This window comes from Portunus trituberculatus, chromosome 12, assembly GCF_017591435.1.
Source record: "Portunus trituberculatus isolate SZX2019 chromosome 12, ASM1759143v1, whole genome shotgun sequence".
NCBI classification, from domain to species: domain Eukaryota; kingdom Metazoa; phylum Arthropoda; class Malacostraca; order Decapoda; family Portunidae; genus Portunus; species Portunus trituberculatus.
The window spans coordinates 12,383,079-12,405,361 of NC_059266.1; the positions used below are offsets into that span (position 1 = coordinate 12,383,079).

General features: G+C 37.7%; 1 protein-coding gene across 2 annotated transcripts in view; it reads left to right on the forward strand.

Moving 5' to 3' along the window:
* The window catches only part of LOC123502589 (enhancer of mRNA-decapping protein 3-like), a 75,380-nt gene extending 61,377 nt beyond the window's left edge, over nt 1–14,003 (forward strand). For both annotated transcript variants that reach the window (XM_045251743.1, XM_045251742.1), the window contains exons 5-7: nt 2,206–2,365; nt 12,726–12,879; nt 13,190–14,003. In XM_045251743.1, coding sequence (XP_045107678.1) covers nt 2,206–2,365; nt 12,726–12,879; nt 13,190–13,775 — 900 coding nt within the window. In that variant the 3' untranslated portion in view covers nt 13,776–14,003. The remainder of the gene's footprint in view (nt 1–2,205; nt 2,366–12,725; nt 12,880–13,189) is intronic.
* The last annotated feature ends 8,280 nt before the right edge of the window (nt 14,004–22,283 follow it).

Below are 22,283 nucleotides of genomic sequence, written 5' to 3' on the forward strand. Positions count from 1 at the left end.
GGACAAGATAATGAAGGAGATCCAAGTGGAAGTCAAAGAAATCAAGATTATGAAAATGTTAGGTATAAGATGTGAATAAGGTTAAAGGACCGGATGGGTTGTCAAATTGGATACCGAGGAAATGCAGTGAACGCCTGGCAGGGATATTACATAATATCATAGTATGTTCTTTTAAGGAAGGAAAAATCCCTTAGATTGGAAGAGATCCAATATTGCACCAATTTTCAAGGGGGGTGATAAAGAAGAACCATTGAACTACAGACCAGTGTCCCTAACAAGCATGGTTGCAAAACTAGCTGAAAGAATTATCAAAGGCATGTGGATGGAATAGTTAGAAGAGCCACATACATTGAGTGGATGATAATTTGGTTTCAGAAATTTAAGATCTTGTGTCACAAACTTTTTAGTTTCTACAGCCGAGCAATAGATATAATTCAGGAGAGGGACAGATGGGCAGACTGTGTCTACTTGGATCTAAAATAGGCATCTGATAAGGTACCACATCAGAAGTTGCTATGGAAGACTAAAAATATAGGTGGTCTACAAGGAAAAGTACTGGATTGGATAGCAGATTTCTCATAAGACAAAGAAATGAAAACAGTGATAAAAGGTGAAGGATCAAAATGGTGTAGAGTATAAGTGGAGTTTCACAGGGAACAGTCCTAGCCCCAGTAATGTTCAAAGTGTCTATTAATGATATGGTAGATGAGATGAGCAGTTATATAAGCTTATTTGCAGATAATGTAAAGTTACTGAAGCAAGTGGAAAATGACATGGATTGTGAAATGTTACAGAAAGACTTGAATAAGATAAACAAGTAAAGCAAAAACTGGAAAATGGAATTTAATGTAAAAATGTGCAAAGTGATGGAACTAGGGAAAGGAAAAGAAAACAGATAAGGTCTTACACTATGGGAAGCATGGAAATTCAGAAAATTAAAAAAGAAAAATACCTCAGTATTACAATAAACAAGAATTTATCACCAGAAAAACACATAAACAATATAGTTGGCTCACGCATCTATCACAACAATAACTCCGGAGCCTTCGCCTGGGCCACACGACACTCGCAGCTCACTTGCACCGTCTGCGCTTGTCTGCTGATTCCTATTGCCCTTTCCTATTGCATTTCCTGCCCCGCTGCCCACGCTTCTACTCCCACCGCACTGCACTACGCTCCCAGCTGTCCGCCCTGGGCATCACAACATTCGACCTGCCTACCCTCCTGGCGGCCTCAGGCGTTCACCCCTCTGGCAACATGCAGTCCTTCACGTTCACAGCCCTAATCAACAACAAAAACAAGCTTGTGTTTCATATTCCTACATACTTGTAAATAATATAACAATATAACCTTTTACTTATATAACGCTTCTACTCCTACCGCACTCCACAAAGCTCACAGCTGTCCGCCCTGGGTGTCACAACATTCGACCTGCCCACCCTCCTGGCGGCCTCAGGCCGCCCTCTCGCAACCTGCAGTCCTTCGTTCGCGGCCCTAATCAATATATTCCTACATAGTTGTAAATAATATACCAGTAACAATATAACCTTTTACTTACCTGAATAACCATAAAAATGATTCGTTGAAAACTCGATGATATGCTTTGAAAGTACAAAACTCGAGTTACGTACAAAATCGACTTACGTCATGTTTCAGGAACGTAACTCTGACGTAACTCGACCTTACTGTATATATATATATATATATATATATATATATATATATATATATATATATATATATATATATATATATATATATATATATATATATATATATATATATATATATATATATATATATATATATATATATATATATATATATATATATATATATATATATATATATATATATATATATATATATATATATATATATATATATATATATATATATATATATATATATATATATATATATATATATATATATATAATGTGTGTGTGTAGGACATAAGGCAGACAAGAGGATATGAAGTATGGTTTAATTTACACATCATGACTTCTGACCATTGATTTTCTCTAACTAGAATTTGTTTTCTTGATTTGTCTCGCTATCTAAGAGCATTGTTAAAGAACCTACTTCATTAAGTAAGGAACCATTTGTAATTGTCCCAATCACACCATCTCACTACAGCTACAGTACCTCACTCGTACCACTTTTCTGTTACTACATGTCCCTTCATGTCTTCACATTTCTCAGGCTGTGTATGAGGAGATCCAGAACCATAAACCTGATGTAGTGAGACAAACAGTGCGGGAAAATTACCGCTATGATGAAAATGTGCTTCCCTCCAAGCCTCCGCCTGAACGCAAGATCATTGTGCCCACATCTGGTGCTGCCGAGGTCATCTATGCTAATGGTGCGTATGTGTTCATGTGTATACCTATTTGTGTTTTACAGAAAAAGAGCTAGGCTTGTGCTGTCCTGTCTCCATACTTATAGTCATCTAGTTTAGCTTTAAAGTTTAACATTTCTTGCTTGAACCACTGTTTCACCCAACTTGTTCCATATTTCTATGCTTCTGTTTGGAAAGCTATTCGTATTTTTAATGTCTCTTCTGCCAGCAGTCTTTTTCAATTTCATTCCGTGTCCCCTTGTATGTCTTGAGTCCCACACTAATAGCTCTTCTTTTTCAACTGTGTCCATCCTCTTCCATGCCCTGTATATAACAATTAGGTCTCTTTCTCTCCTCTGTTGCAATGTTGAAAGTTTTAATATCTTTTAATCTGTCCACATAGGTTAGGTCTCTCAAACTTGGAACCATTTTGGTTGCAGTTCTTTGAATCCTTTCTATCTTCCTCATATCTTTCTTATTATGTGGTGACCATATAAGTGCAGCATATTCTAGTTAATGTTAAATCATGTACAGGCAACCCCCGTTTAACAAAGGTTCACACAACGAAATTTCGCTATAACGAAGGTTTCATTTTAATACCATCTGCTCGTTTAACGAACACCAAACTCGCTTTAACGAAGTTTTATCCAGGTAATTTTTTTTCCAAATTTGAAAGCCCCACTGTATCATGCAAGCTGACAGGCTTTTGAATACATCAGGAGCTGCTGGTACTAAGGCCTGCCTCAGGAGGAATCCTGAGACACCTATAGAATAAAGATCAAGATCAAGCCTCTCGTGGACAACACAGGCTCTGCCGAGTCAAAGGCCCGACTCAGAAGAAATTCTGTGTCACCTGTAGCATCAAGATCAAGATCAAGATCACACGCACCACTCACTGCCGAGTCAAAACATAACAGCGTCACCAGCAGCTCATCTTCCTTAGTTCAACTTACCACCAAAACACCCTGCTATGTGGCCTAACGTTCCTAAGAAGACCAGGAAGTGTCTTACTCTCGAAGTGAAGCTGGGTATTATTCACAGACAAGAGAGAGGCCAGAAAACTAATAACATTGCTTCCCACCATGGCTTGACTCCATCTACTGTCTACTATTTTCAAGTCAAGATACTCTATTAAGAAGGCTAGTGAGACCTCATCTTCCTTGCAAGCTAAAAGAACCACCAGAACTCGTGACTCTACAATGGATAAAATGGAAAGCCTTGTGGAAATGTGGTACATAAGTTTTGTATGCAGTACCATGATGCGCACTTTGTTTACATTCCACAGGTTACCGGTTAGTGTATTTCCCGTTTCACTCTCCCTCCCTTCATAAAGTTAAGATCATCAACATTATAAAGTTACGTACATACATACATTAGTGTACATTATGACTTAAATTAAACTACCTAAATATTTAACTTCATAATTTTTACTTTTATTAAACCTTTTACTGTACTATGATGCACTCTCACTTTGCTTACTCTAAGTGGAAGTTCAAATCAGTGGTTATACTTGTTATAATCAGTTCGCTTAACGAAGTTTCGCTTAACGAAGTGTTTTTTAGGAACGTAACTCCTTCGTTAAACGGGGGTTGCCTGTATTCTATTAGTTTCTTCATCATCTCTTCATCTATATAAGTAAATGCTCATTTAATTTTTCCTAGTAACTCATATATTTCCCAACTATGTTGTTGATGTGTTACTCCAGTGTCAAATTTTCATTTATTGTAATATCCACCAGGTCTTTATCCTCTTGTTTTCTAAATTTCTACGTCTGGCATAGTGTAAGATCTCTTCTGTCTTCTATTGCTTTTCTCTAGTTTTATCATTTTCCTTTTGCACTTTTTTGCATTACATTCCATTTCCCATTTCTTGCTCCGCTTGTGTATCTTATTCAAGTCTTTCTGTAGTATTTCACTATCCATGTAATTTTCCACTTGTTTCAGTAACTTTGCATCATCTGCAAATAAGCTTTTATAACTGTCCACCTCATCAACTGTATCACTGGTATACACTATGAACATTACAGAGGCCAGAACCATTCCTTGTGGAACTCCACTTATAACTCTGCACCATTTTGGTTCTTCACCTTTTATCACTGTTCTCATTTCTCTGGCCTTTAAGAAATTTGTTATTCAATCCAGTACTTTTCCATGTAAACCACCTATAATTTTAGTTTTCCATAGCAATTTTTGGTGTGGTACTTCATCAAAAGCTTTTCTGAAGATCCAGTAATACAGTTTGCCCATGTGTCCCTCTCCTGAATTATATCTATTGCTCTGCTGTAGAAGCTCAATAAGTTTGTGACACAAGTTCTTCCACTTCTGAGGCCAAATTGTCTTCCAGTTATTGTATGTGACTCTTCTAGCTATTGCATTCATCTGTATTTGACTATTTTTTCAGTTATTTTTAGAACCACACTTGTTAGGGACACTGGTCTGTAGTTCAATGGTTCTTCTTAGTTACCTCCCTTGATATTTGGTACAGTGTTTGGCTTTTTCCAGTCTACAGTGACTTTTCCTTCTTTAAAAAAACATACTATGATGTTATGTAATATCTCTGCCAGCTGGTCATGACATTCCCTCAATAGGGAGGGGGTGGTGTAGTGGATAAGGTGGTGAGAATGGGATCGGACAGACATCCACACATAGGTTCGAATCCCACCACACACTGTCGAACCTCAATAACTCGGACCTGGATAACTTGGATTTTGTGATAAGTTGGACTCTGACCCAGGGATTAAAGTCTGAGTTTAACTGTTCCCTGCCACCCCCCCCCCCTTTTTTTTTTTTTTCCCTCACCTACCTGTATTTAATTTTCTATTGACATTATCATAATTCTAATTCCCAATAAAAACTTCATTTTAGCTGTAGTTTAAAATTATAACAAACAAAAGTCAGAGTTTATACCAATTTTGTGAAAATTTTTGGTGTAAAAAACCGTTTTTAAAGATATTCGCTCATAAAGATTTTTCGTAATTTTGTCTGTTTTGCTATTGGTATTCATCTGATTGACATGAAATTTTCACACATGATTGTGTATACAATAGTGACTTCCTGGAGCATGATAAGATGATAATGCATCAGATCCCTGCTTCTCTAGATAATATTAATATTATTCACTCATACTGAGGGTTAGGAAGGCACCACCAGCAGTGTCACGGCAATCTGCTGTTCTACTACTGAACTGGACACTCTGAGTCATTATTAGTGTGTTGAAGTGAGATAATGACACAGTGAAGTAGTTATTACTCATCTGTCTCAACTTAATCTTTTGTAATAATGTTATTGTGAGAGTTGTGTGATTTGTTGTTGTGATGATGAAGGTAGTGAGAAAAAAACAATGTTTGAAAAGATAATAGCAGTCTTATGATATAGAGAGATGGTTTAGAAGCATGGTAGTGAGGTGTGGGGTGAGGCAAGAGTCTTGGAGGAGGAAATAACATGTATGACGGAGGGGAGAGGGGAGGCCAGGATTCAAAGTCTAACTGTCTTCCAATGATATGTTTGTTTGTTTCTTGTTGTCTTCTCTTCTTGAAGTTTCTGATTCTAGTCCTCGTCAATTTATGCCTGTAAGGATGGTATTTCTGACGCCTGGCCACGTACTGTGAACGGCGCGAGTCATGCTTGATGCAACCACATGAGACATCTGAAAATGGCTTCCTTTTTAATTATAAAAAAATAAACTACACCATCTGGTGGTAATTTAGGGTCTGAAGGTTTCAGAGAGACAATTGTAATCCCAAAATTTTAAATCTCCCAAAAGTTAAATAAAAAAATCCTGCACCAAGTCCTAAGTTTTTTTGCACGTGTGTGTGAGGGGAGGGGAATTCGTGTAAGTCAGACATTCCCCTTTGGCGGACCAACCTTTCCCCCTATTAGTCTGAGTTAGCAAGGGTCAGCAGTACTGCCTTGAAGCCATGCCATTTGTCGAGTGGTTTAAAGTTATCAACATGATACCCAGGTTCTTGGTGGTTACACCAAAGATGCACCTGGGAGGTGATGTGGGCTCGTATATGGACACCACTATAAATAAAATTGCCTGTTTCACTATGGGTGGAAGCTGAACAGCACTTCCCATACTCTTAAAGTATACTTAGTGGCACTATAGGCCATAATAATAACTAAAAAATAAAAACATTTTGACACCCCATGTAGCCCTTGAGCCTTATTCACATACAAGGTTTTCATAAGCTTCCTGATTTCCCCAACTTCTACATGGATCTTTCTCGTTTCCTTGTCCCCGTAACCTGTTTGTTTTCCTTCAGACTTGTTTTCTTTGTTGAATTCTGATTGGAAGCACTTATTCATTACTTCTGCCTGTGATCTTGCATCCTGGCATATCTGTTGTTTGCATTTTTTTTATTTTCCCATTAGCATTCTTATAAAAGAGCTTTGCCTCATTTTTGCATTTGTCAACTATGTCTTTCTCTTAGTTCCTTTGTTTCTTTCTTAGTGTTTGGACATATTCATTTCTTATTACCTTAAATTCTTTCCAATTATTTAGTCATCCTCTTTTTCTCCATCTATTCCTTGCTGCTTCCTATTTCACTTTTGATAATTTGCAGCTTATGTTATACTAATCTTCCTTTCTCTCCCCTATACAATAATTGTTACTTATAAATACATTTTCTTCACCTAAAAACACATAAAAAGTGGTGTTTTCTGTTTTGGGAAGGTTGGGATGGATTAATGGCATTTCGATGTATTTCAATGGGAAAAATGTTTTGAGATATGAGCACCGTCATGGAATGACTCAAAATTGAATCTCAAGGTACCACTGTAGTTTACCATAATAATGAATGTTTTCTCTCGTTTGTTATCTTCAGAATATTTTTCAAATACCAGGTCAAATTTTTGCATTTGAGTTGAAAATTTTGACTTTTAAGATGTTTGAGTATGGAGTCATCACTGTGTGTGTGTATATATATATTTATTTATATTATATATATATATATATATATATATATATATATATATATATATATATATATATATATATATATATATATTTATTTATTTATTTATTTATATATATATATATATATATATATATATATATATATATATATATATATATATATATATATATATATATATATACAGGCAACCCTGTTTAACGAACGGGTTATGTTCCTAAAAAAAACGTTCGTTAAGCAAATTTTCGCTAAGTGAACCAATTATAACAAATTTAACCCCTGACTGAACTTCCTTTGAGTGTAAACAAAGCGAGAATACATCATAGTACAGTGAAAGGTTTAATGAAAGTATAAAATATGAAGTTAAACATTTACGCAGTTTAATTTAAGTCATCATAATGTACACTAATGTATGTATGTACATAACTTTATAAAGTTGATCTTAAATTTATGAAGGGAGGGAGTGGATTGGGAAAGACATTAGCTGGCAACCTGTGGGATGTAAACAAAGGGTGCATCATTGTACCACATACAAAACTTATGTACCACATTTCCACAAGGCTTTCCATTTTATCCATTGTAGAGTCACGAGTTCAGGTGGTTCTTTTAGCTTGCAAGGAAGTTATGGTCTCACCAGCCTTCTTAATAGAGTCTGCTAACTTGAAAATAGTAGAGACAGTAGATGGAGTCAAGCCATGGTGGCGAGCAATGCTATTAGTTTTCTCACCTCTCATTTCTGTGAATAATATCAAGCTTCACTTCAAGAGTAAGAGACTAACTGGTCTTCTTAGCAACGCTAGGCGACATTGCAGGGCGTTTTGGTGGCATGTTGAGCGAGGGAAGACGAGCTACTGCTGACGCTGTTATTGTTTTGAACGGGGGAATGAGTGGTGCGTGTTTTGTCCACGAGAGGCGCTGGTGTATTCAAAAGGCTGTCGGCTTGTGTGATACGGAGGGGATTTCAAACTTGGAAAAAATTACCTGGATAAAATTTTGTTAAAGATCTTTGAGTTTGGTGTTCATTAAACGAGCAGATGGTAGTAAAAGGAAACATTCGTTGTAGTTAAATTTCATTGTGTAAACTTTCGTTAAGCAGGGGTTGCCTATATATATATATATATATATATATATATATATATATATATATATATATATATATATATATATATATATATATATATATATATGCAGTAAGTCCTCGTTATACGGTACATATGTGTTCCTGCAAACCTTACTGCAAATCAAAATTACTATATAAATATTCATTCCAGCACATCAAAAGTCACCCCTACAGAGATTAAAATACATGAAAATAGTCATATATAAAAAAAATAATAATAATAAAATGTAAAATACTGCACAAAAGTAATACTGTTGTACCTCGCCCAACACGACAGTTAGGTTCCTGAGCTTTTCGTGCATGGCAAGATTCGTGTTGGGCGAATAATAGGCCCTATGGGAAAATAGGGTTAGGTTCCCAGATCCTCCCAAAATAAAACTTTTTTACCAAAAAGACTGAAAAAAAAACAATAAATGAAGTACCAAACACGCATTTTATTTAACTACAGTACTAGTACCTTATTTAGTTTATTTACTGGTTGGAGAGGGCTTGAAATATGAAGTGATGGGCCTCTGCCTGGCAGATGCTTCCGTATGGCGTAAGGTCTCCTTCTAGGGCACAAGAAGCTCCTCAACATCCCTCTTAAACTTAATGCTCCTCTCCAGGATGGGATCTGTTTCAGTGAAGAGGGATGTTGCATCTTCCATGACTTTCAGCAAATTACAAAGAGTCTTGATGGTCTCTTCATCATCATCAAGATCCTCATCATCAGCACCTCCTCTTACCTCTTCTTCCTCCAGCTGCAGCAACTCTTCAAGTGAAGGCTCAGCATCATGTGAGTCAATCACATCATCCACATCTTCCTCAGTCATGTCATCAAAGCCTTCTCCCCCAAATGTGTGGGGCAAGTCCAAGATGCTTGGGAGGGGAGGTTGCTTGCATCCACCAGGACCAGCGGAAGATTCAAATGGAGACCAAATTGTGCAATCGCGGGTCAAAGTCGTGCTCGGCGAAATATGGTATATTTTATCGATTCGTGTATACATGAGATTTGTGTTCGGCGAATTCGTGTTCGGCGAGGTATGACATTAAACAGAAAATGTTTTTATTTTTCTTTCATTCGCCATGTATTCTATCAGATGATGTCCCTCCCAAGGCCAAGGAACAGTAGGGATTTCAGCCCTTACTCATCTTCTGCTGAGTGGGCAGACTACTTCTCTTTTGCTTTGCCTTGTCAACTCCAGCAGTGTCTGCAGAACGTTTTTGGGGCCATTATAGGGGCGTCATAGTGCGTCATGATAATATCCACAAAAAACACATAAGGATTCCACAAAAAACACACGTAAGGATTTCACTCATGTTCAATGGGAAATGTGGGAAGAGACTGATTGTTTTTGTGACGTCATTCATGTCACACTTCCCGCGCCAACCCAGCTTAGTGCTCACTGACAGCTGACTTTTGGTGGGACGTTTGGGCATTTTGGCCTGATGCCTGAGGTTTCCTGTTGTTTACGTATCACTTGTGGATACTGGGCTAGCTGGACTGTTCATCAAACTCTCCAGTGCTGTAAATAACTAAACATGCCGAACAATTGCTCAGTGTCTGGATGCAATAACATGAAAAGAAAAACAACAGGTTTAGGCATGACACGAGCAGATACCGTATCTGAATTTTTCTTACCACATATCAAATCAAGGGTAGTGATTTCCTAATACTGTAACTGTGAATTTACTGGATAAAGAAGTATCATATAACGAGGACTTACTGTGACATAACATAACATAACATAAATAATAGGATAACAAAGGGCCACCAGGGCCCATCTAGGTTATCCTGTATCAGTCGCACAGCGACCTAGTCATCAGTACTTAAAGATACACTTACAAGTACACAATACATTATATACTAATTCTAAATATTTGGCCCATTAACAGGGCTAAGTCCTGCAGCAAATTCCTCTACAATCTGTGATCCCCATACATAGGGATCATGTCTTGTTTAACTATAGTAAATTTCTTATAAAGACTATCATGCAGTGCTATACATAATTATAAATCTAATAAATTTAAGTGCTTATCTAATCTGTTTTTAAACATTGTCAAACTAGTGGCAATGCATTCCAGAAGTCTACCACCCTATGACTAAAGAAATATTTTCTTATATCTAACCTGCAGCCTTGCTTTCTAATCTTCCTGCCATGATTTCTAGTCCTACTTCCCTCCTCTAAGGTAAAGAAAGATCTCACATCTATGTAGTTTGTATCTGAGAACATTTTAAATAACTCTATCATATCCCTCTTATACATCTCCTCTCAAATGAAAACATGTTTAATTCCTTTAATCTATCTCTATACTCCAGGCGCTTTAATGCTGGTATCATCCTAGTTGCTCTTCTCTGAACTGCTTCTAACATGTTGATATCCTGCCTATAATGGGGTGACCAGGCCTGTATGCAATACTCTAAATGGGGCCTAACATAGGAATTATATAAGCTACGCACCACTTCCTTACTTTTATAACTAACATTTCTATTTATAAAACCCAGGATCCTATTTGCCCTATTTCTTGCTTCTAAACATTGCTTTGAAAATTTCATAGTCCTGTCTATCACTACTCCTAAATCCTTTCCTTCCTCTACTGCCTCTAGCCAACATCCCTCCATCTCATAGCTAAAGTTTGTGTTGTCTTTACCTAAATGCATAACCTGACACTTTTAGAATTAAACTCCATCTGCCACCTGTCTGCCCATGCTATCAGCCTGTCCAGGTCTCGTTGTATTCTGTAATTGTCCTTTTCACCCTGTACTGCACATGCTATCTTAGTATCATCTGCAAACTTTGATACTTTGCTACTAATTCCTATATCTAAATCGTTAATGTACACCAAGAAAAGAAGAGGTCCTAGCACTGATCCTTGGGGTACCCCACTAACCACTTCCTTCCACTCAGACATTGCCCCATTTAATACTACTCTCTGTTTCCTATCAGAAAGCCATTCACTAATCCAATCAACTAACCTACCCCTATCCCATGTAGTCTCAATTTGTACACTAGCCTCCTATGCGGTACCTTATCAAACGCCTTGCTAAAATCTAGATATATAACATCTATGCTATTTCCATCATCTAACTCCTTGGTAATATATTCTAAGATATCGAGCAAATTTGTAAGACAGGACCTCCCTGATCTAAAGCCATGTTGGGTATCTCTAATTAATCTATTCTCATTTAAATGCTCCCAAATACTACCCTTAATGATTTTCTCTAGTATCTTACATACTTACATACTGTATATATGTATATAAAATTTGTTTGCACCCTGTATCTTGGAACAGGTTAAGGATGTATCCTAGAGTACCAATATATATAAAATATGTGCCCCTGAAAGTTACACTTGCAAACATTAAGTGTGTACAGAGAGAGAGAGAGAGAGAGAGAGAGAGAGAGAGAGAGGAGGAGACATCATGGACTGTGATGGATGAAGTTAAGGTAGGAAAAGGAGGTTGAATTATTAATTTTGTGTTCTAAATCATATGTTGTATTATTTAATTTAGGTATATAAGTTGAGTAAATATCTCTCAATGATTATTCTTTTTCTGTACAATTCAATAATATTACTTTTTGTGTCATTGAGCTACACCTTATGATCAAGTAAATTACATGGAAAATTCAAGAAAATGCATTTCCAGCACAACTGCCATATATATAGATATATACGAGTATATAGATATATACGAGTATATAGATATATACGAGTATATATATATATATATATATATATATATATATATATATATATATATATATATATATATATATATATATATATATATATATATATAGATAGATAGATAGATAGATAGATAGATAGAGAGATATAGATATGTAGATAGATCGGTAGATTTAGATAGATAGATAGATAGATGTATATGTATATGAAAGTAGTTTGCCTTGTCTGACTGTGGTATTATTTGAAAGTATGAAATGCTGTGCATCAATGATGAATAAACAACAAACCTTTTGTAAATTGTTATTTTCAGTGCCTTATTCCTTATAAACATAATCATTGATACACAAACACTTGAACAGTGCATCATTATTGGACAGTTATGGTAGAATTATAGTAACTGGCAATAAAATGGCAATCATTGGGTTGGACTGCAACAGGGGAATCAATCAATCTGAACCTTTGGAGGGTTGCCCTTCAAGCATTTAGACTTGGAATTATTATTACTAAACTACATTATGAGAGATCATGACAGTATAGTGAAAGAGAGAGAAATTGCTCTGTCTCTTCCCTCCCCATATAGTGGCACTAATCACTTTTTTTTCTCTTCCTCACTCTACTAGTATTCTCTTCCTCCTTTCTCTCATCCCATACAGAGACATTAAACATTTCTTCATCTTCCAGACAATGGCCTGCTGGTGCCCTCTGTGACCAGTGACCTCCGTGCAGCCCTGCTCTCTACAGCCAATCAGCACGGCCTAACAAACTCTCGACAGCTGGAGATGATAGGCCGAGCTGCCACTGAGGTCATCATGTCCATTAGTGGCTGTAGTCACAGGTGTGTGAAATTGTAATGATTTTGATAATAGTACTGAGACTTCCTTCTCTTTATCATAAACTCATGAATGGTTCATAATTATCTATTACAATACTTCTTTGAGATGCGCATGTATTTACTTAGTTTATGAGAGGTGATATTATGCTTCTGGTATCCTTTCTTCAAAAGTACTTCAAGTTCATAGGTACTTTTGAATATCTTGTCAGGCTAAGATAGAAATAATTTGCTAGAATTTTCACCAGCAGCAGCAGCAGCAGCTTTGTAATGAGGCAGTTAGGTCCCTGTAATGACTGTTGGTGGTTCACTTCAGATTAGACCCAGGAAACAGCCAACAGCCACCAGTAGTGGTGGTGCTTTGTGGCAGCCACCTGCAGGGAGCAGCTGGAGTGAATACAGCACGTCAGCTGGAGTGTCAGGGGGTGCGTACCCTTGTGGTAACTCCACCAGCTTCCTCCTCCACCCCCACCCCACTGCTGTTGACTCATGAGTTGCAGCTCTATGGCCTGACTGGTGGGCGGACGGTGGCTGACACTCGCGCCCTGCCCTCCACGCTTGATCTCATTGTGGATGCCAGGCTGGACCATGCTGGGCGGGCAGGAGAGGGTGGAGGTGGCTTGGCCTGGCTGGCCTCCACAGTAGCCTGGGCTTCAGCTTCCCGTGCCCCTGTGCTGGCCCTTGATCCTCCCAGTGATCTGGCTGCTCTGCCTTCCAGTCCTCCACCCTTGCCAGCCCGCGTCCTACTGTGTGTAGCCCTGCCACTGGCCTACACTCCAGCACGGGGAAAGGTGTATCTGCTCAGCCTCCCTCTTCCTCTACATACATTTGCTGCTGTGGGCATCAAGTACGTGTCACCCTTTGGTGCCAAGCTGGTCATTCCACTGCATCCATGCGAATAAACATCGTTCAACAAACTGCTCCCATCTGCTGGTGACTCTTCAACACTGATTCCAATACAATACTATCCACAGCATCTCCATGCCCTCACAACCTCTTTCAGCTATGTGTATATGTGTGTGTGTGTGTGTGTGTGTGTGTGTGTGTGTGTGTATGTATGTGTGTGTGTGTGTGTGTTTGTGTGTGTGTATTTACCTAGTTGTATTGTATAGGATTCAAGCGGGACTCATAGTGTCCTGTCTCCATATCTCCAATTATTTAATTTTCCTTTAAAGCTATGCACATTATTTGGTGTAACAACTTCATCACTGAATGCATTCCATTTTTTCACCATTCTATGTGGAAAAGTGTATTTTATAATATCCTTCACACACTGCCTCATCCTAATCTTCTTTGCATGTCCTCTTGTCCTTCCAGTTTCATCTACCACCAGCACCAGGTCTTGCTTGTCTATCTTTTCAATGCCATTAACTATTTTATACATTGTTATTATGTCCCCTCTTTCTCTTTTATCAGTCTCATTTCCTTCACCCTTTCTTCATATGTTAGGTCTTTTAATTCCGGCACCATCTTTATAACTATACTCTGTATCCATTCTAATTTTCTTATATCCTTTTTCAAGCTCGGCAACCACACCACTGCTGCATATTCCAACTGTGGACGTATCATACTGGTAATAATTTTTTTCATCACATCTTTGTCCAGGTAGTGAAATGCCATCCTAATATTAGTCAACATTTTGTACATTGTTCCAAATATTTTACTTAGGTGTTTTTCAGGGTTCAGCATTTCTTGCATAACCATTCTCATATATTTTTCTTCTTTAGTCTTCATTATTTGTTCCTCTCCCATCAGATAGTTCCATGCTGGTCTTCTCTTACTCCTTCCTGATTCCATTACATGGCATTTTTTGGCAATGAATTCTAATTTCCACTTCTTACTCCACTCATAAATTTTGTCTCTATCTTCCTACAGTAGCAAACAGTCTTTCCAGATCTTAATTTTTAACAATTTTGCATCATCAGCAAATAAATTGATATAGCTGGTTACTCCACACTGTAAGTCGTTTACATATACCTGGAACATATGGAGGCTAACGCTGACCCCTGTGGCACTCCGCTTGATATTTACTCCAGGATGAGTATGCATCTCTGATCACAGTTCTCATCTCTCTGTCCTTTAAGTAATCCCTTATCCAATCTAATATTATTCCTCTCAGTCCTCCTATGTTCTCCAGTTTTCAAAGTAGTCTGTTATTAGGGATCCTATCAAAAGCCTTTTTTATGTCCAGGTATACAGTGTCCACCCATCGATCTCTGCTTTCCAGTCCCACTACTCTTGAGTAGAAACTTAATAAATTCGACACACATGACCTTCCTGTCCTGAACTCAAATTGTCTGTTCGATATAACTTGTTTTTCTTCTAGATGTTAACCCATCTCACACCATTATTAGCACTCCTCCTCCTCTTTTCCCTTTCTGTCTCTTCTCTAACTTTTATATCCCTCTTCCTTAAAGTTAACTTGGACTTCCTCCTTTTTGTTTATCATGCACATTACATCTGGTCTTTTTTTCCTTCAAGTAGTTACTAACCTCCAACACACTGGACAGCAACCCATCTATATTTGTATGTCACTTAATTTCTTGCCGCATCCAATATCTCTTCTTTTTCCCAAAGGTACCACTTCTTCATTCTCATATCTAGAACGCTCTAGTAGAATTTCTTCTTCTCGATCTCTATCCTTTTCTCATTTTATTCGTTAGCTTCATTTCTTAGCACTCTCTCCTTTTCTCTCTCTTCCAGGTTCATATCTCTTTTTATCCATATATCTTTGAATTCAGTATCTTCAGCTAATTTCCCTGTTCTTGTCATTATCTCCTCTGCCGCCACTTGAGATCTCATTCGCACCTTCAGTGATCTCCTTCCCCTTCACTAAATTTTCCCAATCTGGTCACTTCCTCAATCTCTTGTTCTAATCCCTGTATGCCATCCTGAACAAATTTTATAACACTCTTAGCCAACTCTTACAAACTTGTTAGGGATTTTTTTTTTCTTTCAGCACAAAAACCAGGATACATTTCCTCATGTCCACTATGTCCCTCTCTTTGATCACTTGTATTACTTTGTCTTTTGTGTTTCTTGAATCTTTCTCTTGACTACCTCTGAAAATTTTACTTTTTCTTCTTCCTGATCTTTCCTCCAGGCATTCCTTAATTTCTCCAATTTTATCTCAGCCATTCCACTTTCTACTTTGTCTGCCCCATCCTGAATTTTCTCTTGTAGGTTTTTTTTAATGATTCCTCATATTCACTACATGAAGCCATCAATAAACCATTTTGTTTCTTTAATTTCTCCATCTCTTCTTTCATCACTTGGTTTACCTCTCTTACTTTCTCATATTCTTCAATTCTCTCCTTTAGCTCAGTGTTTTCTTTTATTAATCTGACCTGTTTCTGTAGGATACTTGATAATACTTCTTTCATGTATCTCATCTCCCTCTCCACGCTCACCAGCCTTCTCATGGTACCTTTTTCTTCCCTAAAACCTGAAAATTCCTTTTCAGTACAATCCTCACCCAACTCCCTCAGGCCTACTGGAGTTTCAATAACTCTTGCAGTTTCAATAACTCTTGGGGTCTACAGGCATGATGAATGTTTTGAAATCACATGCCTGGCAGCACTATCTACATCCAATTCTCCCTACAATTTTTACCCCCAAATTGCACCCAATTCTTGCTATTTTGGAGACAGGAAAGCTCTATGGCCCCATTCCCCCATGTACATACAGTCTAGGTCAGTTTTTTTTTTTTTTTTTTTTAATGTTACAGCCTATAGCATCTGTAGGCACACTTGAAGAGTGTGTAGGAAGCGTTGTTCAGCTTCCGCCCATTAGTGGCGCAGGCAATTTTATTCATAGTGGCACTCATATCACCACCCAAGCACATCTTTGGTGTAACCACCTACAAGAACCTGGATATCATGATGACATGTAGGTAACTTTAGACCACTCGACAAATGGCATAGTTTCAAAGTGGTATGTGGTGGGATTTCAACCTACGTGTGGACGTCTGCTCAATCCCACCACCACCATCTTATCCACACTGCCACCATTTGTTGGATGTATCTCTCTGGGAGCTCTTAAGAACCAAGCACTGTCAACTATCCCCTCGTGTGTGTGTGTGTGTGTGTGTGTGTGTGTGTGTGTGTGTGTGTGTGTGTGTGTGTGTGTTTCACTATTTTGATCTGCTGCAGTCTCTGACGAGACAGCCAGACGTTACTCTACGGAACGAGCTCAGAGCTCATTATTTCCGATCTTCGGATAGGCCTGAGACCAGGCACACACCACACACCGGGACAACAAGGTCACAACTCCTTGATTTACATCCTGTACCTACTCACTGCTAGGTGAACAGGGGCTACACGTGAAAGGAGACACACCCAAATATCTCCACCCGGCCGGGGAATCGAACCCCGGTCCTCTGGCTTGTGAAGCCAGCGCTCTAACCACTGAGCTACCGGGTGGGTGTGTGTGTGTGTGTGTGTGTGTGTGTGTGTGTGTGTGTGTGTGTGTGTGTGTACCTAGTTGTGGTTGTAGTTTTACAGGGCCTGGGCTTTATGCTCGTGTGGCCCCATCTCCGTGTGTGTGTGTGTGTGTGTAGTCGTGCCTGGTTTCAAACACCAATATATACAGAAAATACCGAGCCTGTGGTGTGTGTGTGTGTGTGTGTGTGTGTGTTTGTGTTTGTGTTTGTGTGTAGCCTAAAATGTGTGTGCATGTGTGCATGAGTGTTAGGGATTATTATACTTGATAGGACAATAAAGAAAGATCTTTGCATGGGAAAAAGGATAGTAAATATTCTGAAAATTACTCATCTTTGGTAAACAAAGTTATTTATTCTTATATATGCATAAAATTTTATGCTACTTCATTTTTTACACATCATTACTTTTGCAATCTATTTTTCTATTTAGCCTAATCAACCTGCCATATACAAGCTCTTGACTTAATATGAGAAATTGTAATGGTTTTATTTTTTATAGTAATGACTTGTATAGTAATGAGAAATGTAACTGAATCACAAAGATGTTGGTTGGTGATTGCATACATAGAAAATACACACACACACACACACACACACACACACACACACACAGACAATATTTTGTAGATATGTCATTGTATTTTTATATAAGTTTAATGACAGAAAGTACTTTATAGTGATTTCTTATATTAGAGAATGAAGGAAAGAAAAAGAATACTGATAAGATTATGACAGTAATAGAAAGACCATCAAATAAATATTACACATTTTCTGTTTTCTTGTAGAAGTACATGAATAAATTGTATTATTTTTTGGCACTCTTTCCTTCACCACAACCTTATGCTTCACACAAACACTGGCTGAGTTCACCATTGAAGATGGTAATATTTTTTTTTTTCTATGCAAGACAGGAAAGCCATCCAAATACAACAAAAACCCACTTGGAATGCAAGTTCCCTTAAGGGTTAAAATAAAATTAGCCAAAAGTTTTGGGACAAACATCTGGAAAACTCCCTTTTTAAAAGAAGTTAAGTCATAAGAAGATGGAAATACAGAAGCAGCCAGGGAGTTCCAGAATATACCAGAGCAAGGTATGAATGACTGAAAGTATTGAGAGTTTGTGATTGAACATTAAAGTGGACCTGGGTGCCCCTTGCCACCCTCCAGCTCCTATGGTGTCCAGTCCTGTTTCTCTGAGCCAAGAAGAGCAGAGTCAGGCCCTGGTGACAAGAACAAGAAAGGCGAAGAAACTCAAATGGCCCCAGCAATTATCCCTATTGCAGAGGAGAAGAGCTCTTCTGAGGAGACGGCTGTCACAGTACGTCGAGTGGCCCCTGGGATAGATCTATCATATTTACCAAAATTGACAGAAGAGTCACAATAAAGCAAATCATGTACTGTATATTAGGATTACTTTTTGTTTTTTTAGAAATGTCTAAAGTAGATGTTCCAGCTGCTCAAAATAATATTAATGTTATATTTGGTAGTGGTCAGATTTTATCTACTTGATGTTTGGTCTCCATACTACAAAAATTACACTTTTATAATCAGTACAAAGGCAGATTATTAAAAATATACAGGAATGTCATATGTTCCTTATGAAAGGATATGAAAGCTTTTAGATTTAGATTTCTTAAGAGAGATGTAGGTTAAAAAGGAGATCTAATATAGGTCTTTAAATGGCATAGGGGACATAATAAAGATGACAAAAGTAAAATTCTTAGTGTCAGTAATCAAGATAGAATAAAAAATGCTGGACTGAAGTTTGATAGGTTTCAAGATTCTTACACTGGAATAAATTTCTTCTATCTGGCATTCACTTAAAGAACTGACATTCAAATCTTTTGGTGTCTTTGGGCAGTGGTTAAAAAAATCTGTTTGATCAATAACAGGATTCCTGGGCAAACATAGTGAAAGTAAACTACAAGAGAGCGGACACGCCCATTTCAAGCTCTTCATTTAATTGCAGTTTATGGGTTTGTTCACAACTGAACTCTGTAACCATGGACATTGAGGCCGTCAAAGTGTTGCTTTAAGCACAAGACAAGACCCTGAAGACTGCCCTGGACCTTGTTATAGAGTAATTTCATTCTAGATTGCAAGCTGCAGAAGAGACTATCTCAGACCTCACCAAAAGCCTAGAATTTTCCCAGCATGAAGTTAAGGATCTACAAAACGAGGTAAAAGCGCTCAAAAGTTCTGTGAGGCAACATGAAAATACACTTGAAACATTGAAGTCAAGATTGATGAAACTAGAACAGAGACAAGATTATCAAGATTATAACCGCAGGAACAATATAAGGATCACTGAAATTCAAGAAAAACCAGACGAAACACGGGAGGAAACAGCGAACAGTCTCGAAACTCTTAGAAGAAAAGCTTCATCTCAACCAATGAAGATCGAACGAGCCCCATCGTTCCAGGCCCGCTGTGCCTTCTCGTCCCCGAGCCTGAACTGTAGTGGCTCGACTCGAGAACTATAACGACCATGAAGCAGTAATTCGCAACGCCAGGAAATTGAAACGTACCGGTATATTCATTCATGAAGATCTCTGCCCTGCTTCACAAGAGAAAAGGAGGAGCCAGATGCCCCTTCTTTGAAAAGCAAAGGAAAAGGGTAAGATTGCCTTCTTTAGATACACAAGATTAATCATCAAAGATAAAAACCACATCGTCTACAACAGCCGTTGGTGACGGGCTGGCTCGCTACGATGTCTAGGGTGGTCAGGCTCGTACCACTATTTCGAGTCCCTCTGGTTCGACTACGAAGTTATCCACGAATACTGCTGCTTCCTCTGCCGTCATTGGTGCTGCTTCCCCTGCCGTCTCCGGTGCTGCTGCTATTGCTTGTGGTGGTGGTGGTGCTGCTGCTGGTGATGATGCTGGTAGTGCTGCTGCTGCCAGTGATGGTGCTGGTAGTGCTGCCGATGGTGATTACAGTGTTGTTGCTGATGCTGGTGCTTGTGCTGTTGCTGTTGCTGGTGACGGTACTGGTGACGACAGGAGAGGCGCGGCTTTGGGCACAGCTGGTACTGCACTGGTAATTACTATAAGTAATTAACTCCACTGCCCCTTATAATTCTCTTTACACATGCTTCTTCTTTACGGGTACACACTGATAAATGTCGACACATAACTGTATAACGTATAAGTAATTAACTCCACTGCCCCTTATAATTCTCTTTACACATGCTTCTTCTTTACGGGTACACACTGATAAATGTCGACACATAACTGTGATGAACTACCTTTTATCTCTGTAATTGATAATGCATTAATGACTATTCTGGACACCCCAACAGCCTTTTATGATATAAACAAATTTTTTGACTTAGAATTTGATCCATTCAACAAGGATGGTTACAAATACAATGACGAATTAGATGTGACATTTTTACCAGAGTTATGTCTATCAAAGTATCCAAATCAAAATATGTGTTTTTAGAAAATATCCCCCCAGTAAATACGTCCAACTTATCAATCCAGAACTTGAACATAAAATCTATTCCTAGAAACATTCAATACATATTTCAAGGATAATTTAATTACTTGTACATCTTCAAAAATTAATTTCATTGGCCTTACATAAGCCTGACTGAATTCATACCTCACATCATTATACAAAATTCCAGGTTATATTATGTATACAAATTGTAGAAATGTTTATGGTGGAGGGTTGGCTTTATATGTTGATACTGATCATGATTCTGTGATGGATAAATGTTTTTGTATCTAACTAATTTTTTTTAGAATCTGTGTGTTGAGGTAACAATTTCAAGGAAAAAAAACATTTACTCCTGTGCCTATATAGACTGCTTAATGGTAATTTCAGTAGCTTTCTGGCAAAATTGAGTGACATGTTTACATTACTATGTGACAGAAAATATCAAGAGGTCTTTATTTTTGGCGATTTGATATAGATTTATTGAATACCAAAGACGTAAATACTAGTGACTGTGAATCTATTGTTATCCTTTTCACTCTATCCCATAATAAGCAATCCAACAAGAATAACTAACACTACTGCCACACTAATAGATCACATATGGACCACTCATCTGGAAGATAATCTTGCTAATCACATAACTGTCACAGATATAACAGATCATTTTGCGGCCCTATTTTATTATAGATTACGCAATATTAAACCTAATCATATATTTATCAAGAAAAGATTAATCACGCCAGCTACTTTACAGCTTTTTTCCATTAATATTGCAACAACTAACTGGAATGATGTACTGGAATGTAAATGTTCCATCAATGCTTATAATCTGTTCTATAATATTTTTTATGAATTATTTGAAAAACACGTCCCTGTGAAAACATTACTCTCCTCAACAGCAAAAAGTCAAGTTAGTCCCTACATTATCACAACACTGAAAAAAAATAGTATTAGAGAAAAAAAACGTATTGGATTAAAGAAAAAAACAGATTGGATCCTAAGACTATCTAGAAAGTATCCATAAACTTACAGTAACACCTATGCAAGATATAGAAACAAGCTAACAAGTATCTTAGGGTCAGCATCAAGTATGTATTATGCAATGGAAAACATTAAATTTACTTCTTGGTATAAAAAAAAAATCATAATGCAGAGATACAAAATGCTGAATTAAATCCACCATCACCTAATGTCCATATAAGCTTTAATGAACATTTTTCTTAGAGACCACGTCAATTTCAATAACTTTGACTGTAATCATAAAACATATCTAAATAACCCACCAGCATTCTCAATGTATTAGTTACCTACTGACAGGAGCGAAGTAGAACAATGTTTCGCCTTCCTAAAATCAGCCACACCGGGATATGATGACATATCTCCTAAGTTGCTAAAAGAAACATCCAAACTTATATCTACACCACTGACTCATATTATCAATTTCTCATTAAAAAAAGGTACATTTCCAGATCAAATAAAGCAAGCAAAAGTAATACCTATATTCAAATCTGGAGACAGAAAAGA